The sequence below is a fragment of the Mandrillus leucophaeus genome, unplaced genomic scaffold (assembly GCF_000951045.1).
Source record: "Mandrillus leucophaeus isolate KB7577 unplaced genomic scaffold, Mleu.le_1.0 Scaffold1031, whole genome shotgun sequence".
NCBI lineage: Eukaryota > Metazoa > Chordata > Mammalia > Primates > Cercopithecidae > Mandrillus > Mandrillus leucophaeus.
In genome coordinates, this window is record NW_012098444.1 from 230,963 (window position 1) to 240,247 (window position 9,285).

The window sequence follows — 9,285 nt, forward strand, 5'->3', positions numbered from 1 at the left end:
CTCCCCGCTGCCAACATCCCACCAGAGAGGTACATTTGTTCTAAGCAATGAGGCTACATTGATACAGCATCATCCAAAGTTGACAGCTTACATTAGGGCCCCCCTTGGTGTTGTATATTCCGTGAGTTTGGACAAATGTATAATGATATACGTCCACCATTGTAGTAGTACTATATAGAGCATTTCCACTGCCTTAAAATTCCTCTGTGCTCTACCTACTCACCCCTCCCTGCCCTCCAAGCTCTGACAACCACTGATCTTTGTTACTGCCTCCAGAGTTTTGCCTTTTCCACACTGTCCTATAGTTGAAATCATACAGTATGTAGCCTTTTCAAAACGGCTACTTTCCTTAGTAATATCCATTTAAAGCGCCTTTCACTTTTAAGATTTCTGGGATGTCTAAACTGCTATGATTTTAAATTCTAAAGCTGTGTCCTAAGGCAACATGACATCAGAAAGATCTTTCTCTCTCTGCTTATCTTGTCCCCAGGTCTGATAAAAGGGATCAATTTTCTTCTTTCTCATAGGACTTGACTTACGCTGAAAGCCAGACAGATCAAAGCTATCATAAATGTAGGGGTATTTTTGTTTCTTTTTGTTCAAGATCATTTTTTTAAATACAGTAGAAATATTCCATGAAACACACCTCCTTAACTCACTCTAACTCAGTTTTCAGCACTGGCCAGGTGTGGTGGCTCATGCCTGTAATCCCAGCTCTTTGAGAGGCCAAGGCAGGCTGATCACTTGAGGTCAGGAGTTCAAGATCAGCCTGGCCAACATGGTGAAACCCCGTCTCTACTAGAAATACAAAAATTAGCCAGGTGTGGTGGCACGCACCTGTAGTCCCAACTACTCGGGAGGCTGAGGCAGGAGAACCGCTAGCACCTGGGGGATGGAGCCTTCAGTGAGCCAAGATTGCACCACTACACTCCAGCCTGGACGACAGAGCGAGACTCCATCTCAAAACAAAAAACGTCAGCACTGATGCTTACTATAAAACAGCATTTGGAGGTTTCCCACTCCTTTTCCAAGCAAGTTTAGAATCAGCCATTGTTGTTGTTGCTGTTCGAGACAGGGTCTTGCTCTGTCGCCCAGGTTAGAATGCAGGGGTGCGATCACTGGCTCACTGCTGCCTCAAACTCCTGGCTCAAGTCGATCTCCCATCTCAGCCTCCCCAGTAGTGGACTGCAGGCACATGCCACTACCCCTGGATAACTTTTTAATTTTTTGTAGAGACAATGTTTCCCAGTCTGGTCTCAAACTCCTGGCCTCAAGTAATCCTCTCACCTCGGCCTCCCAAAGTGCCAAGATTACAGGTGTGAGCCACCATGCCTGGTCCTAGAGCCGGCCTTGAACTCAAATTGCAGCCTTGCTTCATGTCTGCTCCTAGAGCCAGCCTTGAACTCAAATTGCAGCCCTGCCTCTGACAAGTGGTGAGTGGAGTCACTTCACCTCCGTGAGTCCCTTGGCCTCTGTGAGGTGCCTGCCTCCAGGGCTGTGTGAATTGCAGCTGACAGAGCAATCGGGGCACACAGTACGTGCTCAATAACAGGCAGCTGCTATCAGAACTACATCTTCTGTGCAAACGCCCTAGGCCTTTTACTAGCACCTGAATCTCAAAACATGATTAAACATAGCAGAACCCCAATTTATGGCAGAGACAAGACGTGGTCTCTTACATCCCTCCTGGTGGCCCTTCCTTCTTCTCGGGGAAAACTCAGGCAGGGAGGACTCAGGTCCAGAGAGGAGTGAGGACGGAAAACAAAGCCTGGAAGAGGAGAGGGGAGCCCAAGGTACTGACCCCTTCCTGAACTGAGAACAGAGAACTGCCTTTTGAACCTGTTCCTGGTTTCCTCACCTTCCAGCTACACAGGAACACGGGAGATGTGAGTCCTAGGTCCAGCTCTGACCTCCTCTGTTTAGCCTGGGCTGGCCACTCGCCCCAGGAGTCTGCTGCCTCCAGGGTCAGGTGGCGGTGGGAGTCCAGGCCTCTGACCTCCAGGGTCTCTCTGCCATTGCCACGTGGTGTTCTTGACTCTGAACATGCAGGCTCCTTCCTGCCTGGGTTTCAGGAGCACACCAGCTCCTGCCGGTCACCAGGCCACCACGCTGCACGCTGCAGGTGACGAACTGAGAGCAGTGGGAGGACAAAGGACTGAGTGGCATCCCTCCTGTCTCCTTTGCATTCACAGACACTGAGTCTAACAGTCTCGTGGTGAAAGGCTGTTCCAATGTCAGTAACGCCACCTGTCAGTTCCTGTCTGGTGAAAATAAGACTTTTGGAGGAGTCATCTTTCGAAAGTTTGAGTGTGCAAACGTAAACAACTTAACCCCCACGTCTACGCCGACCACTTCCCACAACATGGGCTTCAAAGCTTCCCTCAGCCTCTTGGCCTTTGCCAGCCTCCTTCTGCTGGGACTGTGGCCCTGAGGTCCTGGGGCTGCACTTTGTCCAGCACCCCATTTCTGCTGCTCTGAGGTCCAGAGCACCCCATGGGGTGCTGACACCCTCTTTCCCTGCCCTGCCCCATTTAACTGCCCAGTAAGTGGGAGTCACAGGTCTCCAGGTAATGCCGACAGCTGCCTTGTTCTCCATTATTAAAGCGCTGGTTCATTCACTGCCCAAATCTGTCCTGATGCATTCTGGGCTGGGCCTCATTTGAGCTGTTATCCAGCACCACCTCCCACTCCTGGGCTGCAGGTGGGGTTCTTGCCTTTGAAACTGTGCACGTTTGTTTCTGGGATCTGATGACATTGTGCTTCTGGGAAGCCAACCCCTTGACCTTGCAGCCTGCACCTCTGGGGACGGACATGCCACCATCCGCACTGTCACACAAAAGGAGCTCCCCGCCTACCTTATAAGGCCTGTGTTGACCCCAGTACAGAAGCTCCTTCAGTATTGGCCAATATATGGCTCTTCAACAGTTGTCCTGATTGTGGTCAGAAGTCCACAGTGAGTGAAGAAAACAGCATCATCTCAGGGTCCTATCACGATGGGGGCCCAAGGAGGGTTGGAGGGTTGAAGACCAGCATGCTCCTACTGACTAGCCTTCCCAGGCAGGGACACGAGTAAGTCACTGGGAAAGCTGCAATGCCAGGCTCCATTCCTGGCTGAGGAAGTTTTCTGCAGCCTTGTGCAGAATGGACTGTGGCCACAGAGCCCCAGTCCGGCCCCTCAGAGAGCTTATAATCAAACACACAGTTACTAACTCCATATCAAATGCCAAGGGAGCAAGAAAACCATTCAATCGAATATGCCCAGAGGTCCAGGTCTAGTAAATAAGGCGGGCCTTGAGCTGAGCTTGGAAAAATGGGGTTTGCGGTAACAAATATTTTTTTGTAAACTGATGTGGGTCAGCATTAGCCAGGATTGCTGGCAATGCACCGTGGACAAAGCCACCATAAAGGTCCTCGGATGGCAACTCATCACCACATGTACTCTTACTGATTTCAGCTTGTGATTTTGAAATGGAATTTTAGACTTACTGAAAACTTGCAAAAATTAGACACAGAATTCTACTATCTCCTTCATGCAGCTTCTCCTCACGTTCACATTTCAGATAATCACAGTACAGTTACTGAAAGCAGGAAATGTTCACAGAAACAATATTGCTCACGAACAGACCTCATTTGCATTTCACCAGTTTCTATGGATGTCTTTTTTTTCCTGATCCAGGATCCAATTCTTTGCATTTAATTGTCATGTCCCCTCAGTCTCCTTCAAATGGCGGCAGTTCTGGCATCTACCAAGACCTCGATAATTAAGAAAATTATTGGCCATTTTGTAGAATGTTTCCCAATCTGAGCTCGTCTGAAGTTTTCTTGTGATCAGATTGAGGTTATGCATTTTTGGCAAGAAAACCATGGCAATGATACGCCCGTCTCAGTGCATTTTATCAGGAGATACGTGACGTCAACGAGTCATATTACTGGTGATGTTAACCTTGGTTAAGGTTAATATCTTTCAGGTTTCTCCATTGTAAAGTTGCTATTACTTCTTAATATAATAGGCTAGGTTGTGCTGCTATAACAAGTATACCTTAGTAAAAAAAAAAATCACACAATGGGAGTTTATTTCTCAGCAATAGATGCTCCTGGCGGGACATCTGTCCAGGGTTGCTCTTCTCCAGGAGTAAGGAAGGCGTCATGCTTCTTTGTTCCCACAGTTCCACCATCCCTCATAACCCATTGGACTCTCAGTTAAGTGCTCTGTCTGTAGCCAGCTGATAAGTACAAAGAGAGAGCCCCTGGAGGGCTGTGCAGAATGGCTCAGGGGCCAGGGCTGGCAGTGACATCCATCACTTATGCTCGTAAATCCAGCCACAGGACCTTGAGGAAGAGACTTTTCCTCTCTGGGCCTTAGTTTCCCCAAGTGTATAATGGGGATAGTGATAAGGTCTGCTACATGGGGTTGTGAGGTCTGTCAACATAGTTCTCCCTGTGAAGCTTAGCACAGAGCTTGGCAAGGAGTAAATGTTAACAGTAGAAGATTGCAGTCTGGAGGGCGCTCCCTAAAGACAGTGGGAAGAGAGGCCACAAGAAATGCTGATGTAGAAGGAACTGTCTCTGCTCAGCTCCCTCTGATGATGCCAACCTCACTAAGGTTACAGCTGCTTCTGTCTCAGTCTCAGAATCTCGTATACACTCTACTTGCCCTTCCTAGGCCCTCCGTGGCTGCTGACACCATGGCCTCACAGACAGCAACGGGGGCTTCTCTGCCTCTCATCTGCATTGTCTGAACTACCAGCTAGCTGGTTCTTTTTTTTGTTTGTTTTTTTTTGAGACGGAGTCTCACTCTGTCGCCCGGGCTGGAGTGTTGTGGCCCGATCTCAGCTCACTGCAAGCTCCGCCCCCCAGGTTCACGCCATTCTCCTGCCTCAGCCTCCCGAGTAGCTGGGACTACAGGCGCCGCCACCTCACCCAGCTAGTTTTTTTTTTTTTGTATTTTTTAGTAGAGATGGGGTTTCACTGTGTCAGCCAGGATGGTCTTGATCTCCTGACCTCGTGATCCGCCCGTCTCGGCCTCCCAAAGTGCTGGGATTACAGGCTTGAGCCACCGCGCCCAGCCAGCTAGCTGGTTCTTAATGTCTCCTGGAAGCCCCAGTGCTCCATGTTGATGTGAGGAAGCAGCGACAAGTTTGGGGAACTGCAAAAGGTCACATGGGAGCCTGCCTGAAGGGCAAGCAGGACCAGAGCCCAGGAGGTCTCCACAGCATTGTAGATGACTCTGGCTTTAAATTGAAGGCCATGGGAAGTCAGAGTATAGTTAAGTGAGATAGTAAGAGTGGGATTGGGTTTCCATTCTGGGAAGCTTGCCTGGACTGCAGGATGAAGGTGGAAAGAGAGCAGAAAGACAGGGCAGCAAAGTTAAACAGAAATAGTGGGTACTGCCCAGGGGTAGATGCTTTTCATCCTGTCAATGGAGTATAAACTAGTACCCTAATGTACTTCCATTTGCATTACTGGCTCCCACCTCCTTACCCAGAGCAGGGAATTGAGCAGAGTGCCACTCCTGCCTGTGTGTCTACCTTTTTTTCCTCCTGGCTGTTCATGCTTAACTCTAGACTCTTGTCCTCTGGCCCCTGAGCCAGGTCTTGTACTTTGCACCTAAGCTAAAGCCCCTTACTGGCAATTTTTCCTTAGGCTCAGCCTGGGCTCTAGGATAAGCCCCCATGTCTGAGAAACTTCACAGAATTCTACACTCACACTGTATGGTTGGACTAATGACAATGGCCTTGTCTTTCCACAGTACTTTGTAATTTGTAAAGTTCTTTTGCCCATGTTGGTTGATTTTACTTAGAATGAAATTGTATACAGAATTACATTTTAGGTAGGATTTACATACAATAAAATGTATGTGTGCAGTCTGATGAGCATCAACAAACCTGCCCTTGTAACTACCCCCCACCCCAGTGAAGACATGGAAGCCTCTCCAATAGTTCCCCTGGGTCACTACGCAGTTCACTGCACGCTAGCCCCAGGCATCTCCACTCTCCCCTCCTGGAAGTGACAGGCAACACCCTGCTCACAACCCATTGAGTGCAGCGTTCACTCAGCAACACCTGGACTCAAGACAACAGGCAGAATAGTCCCTAGGGGTCCGCTTTTCCCAGCAACAACTCTGCCTCATGGAAGGGGTTAGGATAAGGTACTGTTTCCATCAGACCCCCAAGCCCTTTTCACCCCTTCTCACTGCCTCATCCAGGAAGACAAAAGGAGGATGTGGGGTTCCTTTCTTTGTGCTCAAGACTGGGTTTAGCACATCTGAGCTAAAAGTTTCTTGAACTAAATCTCCAAATAACCTTTAATCTGAAATATAAATTGAACCAAAGTAAAAACCACTTGTCACTATGGGTCTTCAATGTACATTTTCAACGTATACATAATAATTGTAGATATAATATTTATGGGATACATGTGATATTTTGATACAAGCATATAATACATAATGATCAAATCAAGGTAACTGGGATATTCATCACCTCAGACTTGTATCAATTTTTTTTGTATTGGGAACATCACAAATCTTCCTCTTTAGCTATTGTGAAATACAAAAATGATAGCCTACTGTGCTATTGAACACAATAACTTAGTCCTTCTATTGAAATGTATTTTTGTTACCCATTAACCAACCTCCTTTATCCCTACCTCCCCCCTACATTAACTAATCTCTGTTAATCACCATTCTACTCTTTATATCCATGAGATAAACTTTGTTAGTTTCCACATGAGTGAAAACATGCAATATTTGTCTTTTTGTGCCTGGCTTATTTCCCTTAACATACATTCATCATCTTTTCATAAACCCTTGATAAATGGGGTATAGAAGGAACACACCTCAAAACAATCAAGGTAATGTATGACAAATCCACAGTTAACATCCAACTAATGTCCAGCCTTTCCTTTAAGATCTGGTACAAGACAAGGATGTTCACTGTCACCACTTTTATTCAATGCAGTACTGAAAGTTCTAGCCCAAGCAATTAGACAAGAGAAAGAAACAAAGGACATTCAAAATAGAAAAAAAGTAAGTCAGGTGGGCGTGGTGGCTCACGCCTGTAATCCCAGCACTTTGGGATGCTGAGGTGGGCAGATCACGAGATCAGGAGATTGGGACCATCCTGGCTAACATGGTGAAACCCTGTCTGTACTAAAAAATACAAAAAAATTAGCCAGGGGTGGTGGTGGGCGCCTGTAGTCCCAGCTACTTGGGAGGCTGAGGCAGGAGAATGGCCTGAACCCAGGAGGTGGAGCTTGCAGTGAGCCAAGATGGCGCCACTGCACTCCAGCCTGGGTGACAGATCGAGACTCCATCTCAAAAAAAAAAAAAAAAAGAAAAAAAAGAAAAAAAAAATAAGTCAAATTGTCCTTGTTTGCAGATGGCATGATCTTATATTTAGAAAAACCTTAAGATCATGCCAAAAACTGTTAGAATTGCTAAATGAACTCAGTAAAGTTGGAGGATACAAAGTCAACATGCAAAATCAGTAGCATTTCCATTTGCTAACAGTGAACAATCTGAAAAAAATCAAGAAAGCAGTTTAATTTATAACAGCTACAAAAACAAAACAAAACCAACAACAACAATAAAAAAACACCTAGGGATGAATTTAACCAAAGAGTTGAAAGAGCTCTACAATGAAAACTATAAAACACTAATGAAAGAAATTAAAGAGGACACAGAAAAAAAAAATGGAAAGATATCCCGTGTTCATAGACTGGAAGAATTAATATTGCTAAAGTGTCTGTACTACTCAAAGCAATCTACAGATTCAATGCAATCCTTATCAAAATACCAATGACATTCTTCACAGCTATAGAAAAAGCAATTAAATTCATATGAAACTACAAAAGACCCTATATAGCCAAAGCAATCCTGAGAAAAAAGAACAAAGCTGGAGTCATCACACCACCTCACTTCAAAAGATACTATAAAGCTGTAGTAACCCAAACAGCATAGTGCTGGCACACAAACAGACAAATAGACCAATGGAATAGAATAGAGAATGCAGAAATAAATCTTCAATGTACATATTAAACTCAACAAGTGAACCTAGAAATGTTTTGCCGAGTTCTTAAGCACCCAAATCTGGCTTTAGATCTGAGAACAAGAGTGAGGAGGGTTCAGAGAAGGGAGGTCCCAGGCAGAATGGGCAGTGGACTTAGGGCAGGGTTGCTCTTAAACTTGAGAAAGCAGCTACTTGTGTCAAGTGATTCTGGGGCTTCTGGTTTCCCCAAAAGTGCTCCAACCAGCCAAGCTACAGAGGAAAGTGAGGCTTCAAGAAATACAGTGCCAGCGCCGGGCGCGGTGGCTCACGCCTGTAATCCCAGCACTTTGGGAGGCTGAGACAGGTGGATCACGATGTCAGGAGATCGAGACCATCCTGGCTAACACGGTGAAACCCCGTCTCTACTAAAAATACCAAAAATTAGCCGGGTGAGGTGGCGGGCGCCTGTAGTCCCAGCTACTCGGGAGGCTGAGGCAGGAGAATGGCGTGAACCCGGGAGGCGAAGCTTGCAGTGAGCTGAGATCTGGCCACTGCACTCCAGCCTGGGTGACAAAGCGAGACTCCATCTCAAAAAAAAATAAAAATAAAAATAAAAAGAAATACAGTGCCAGCAAATTGTACTGGATGATCACCAGAGCAGGTTTTGAATGAGGATGTGTTGGGACTCTTTCAGACTCTTGCACATTAACCCTGAAGCAGGAGGTGGGGGTCTCCTACTGCCAGCCCCAGCAGCAGAAGTTACAAGCACAGAATAATAGTGCTGGCGGGCTTTGGCCAACACAAAGAAATTGGGAACCCCTGCCACCCACACTTTCTGCAGGGACTGTCAGTCTCAAATTCCAGCCATTCTCTTGGCCCTTGAAGAACCATCTATTTCCCATTAACTAGTCCTCAGTGGGAGTCACACTCTAATCACTGTCAGCTGACATCTTATGGGGATAGTTGCTGCCGAGAGGGAGGGCTCTTAAGGAAGCTAAACCAGAAGGTAGGAGGGAACACCAGGAAGAGTTCATAAAGGTGAAGGCTAGGGAGCATGAATCAGGGGATTCAGAGTCCCTAAGATACACTGACAAACTCCCCCAGACATGAGCACAGGCCCCACTCAACTATGTGTGACTTGGAGTCAACCCAGTGTTATTACCTACAATGATGGTAGCAGCTGCGATGGTAGTAGAAGTCAATACTCCCTTTGAGTAATGGGCTTTGTGCCATATTTTATTTCCATGACAACCCATGGAGGTAGGTATTACATGTCTCTGTTGTTCAGATGAGCAAA

General features: G+C 46.5%; 1 protein-coding gene across 1 annotated transcript in view; it reads left to right on the forward strand.

Moving 5' to 3' along the window:
• The window catches only part of LYPD8 (LY6/PLAUR domain containing 8), a 13,601-nt gene extending 10,974 nt beyond the window's left edge, over positions 1–2,627 (forward strand). The window contains exon 4 of the mRNA XM_011978223.1: positions 2,193–2,627. Coding sequence (XP_011833613.1) covers positions 2,193–2,431 — 239 coding nt within the window. The 3' untranslated portion in view covers positions 2,432–2,627. The remainder of the gene's footprint in view (positions 1–2,192) is intronic.
• The last annotated feature ends 6,658 nt before the right edge of the window (positions 2,628–9,285 follow it).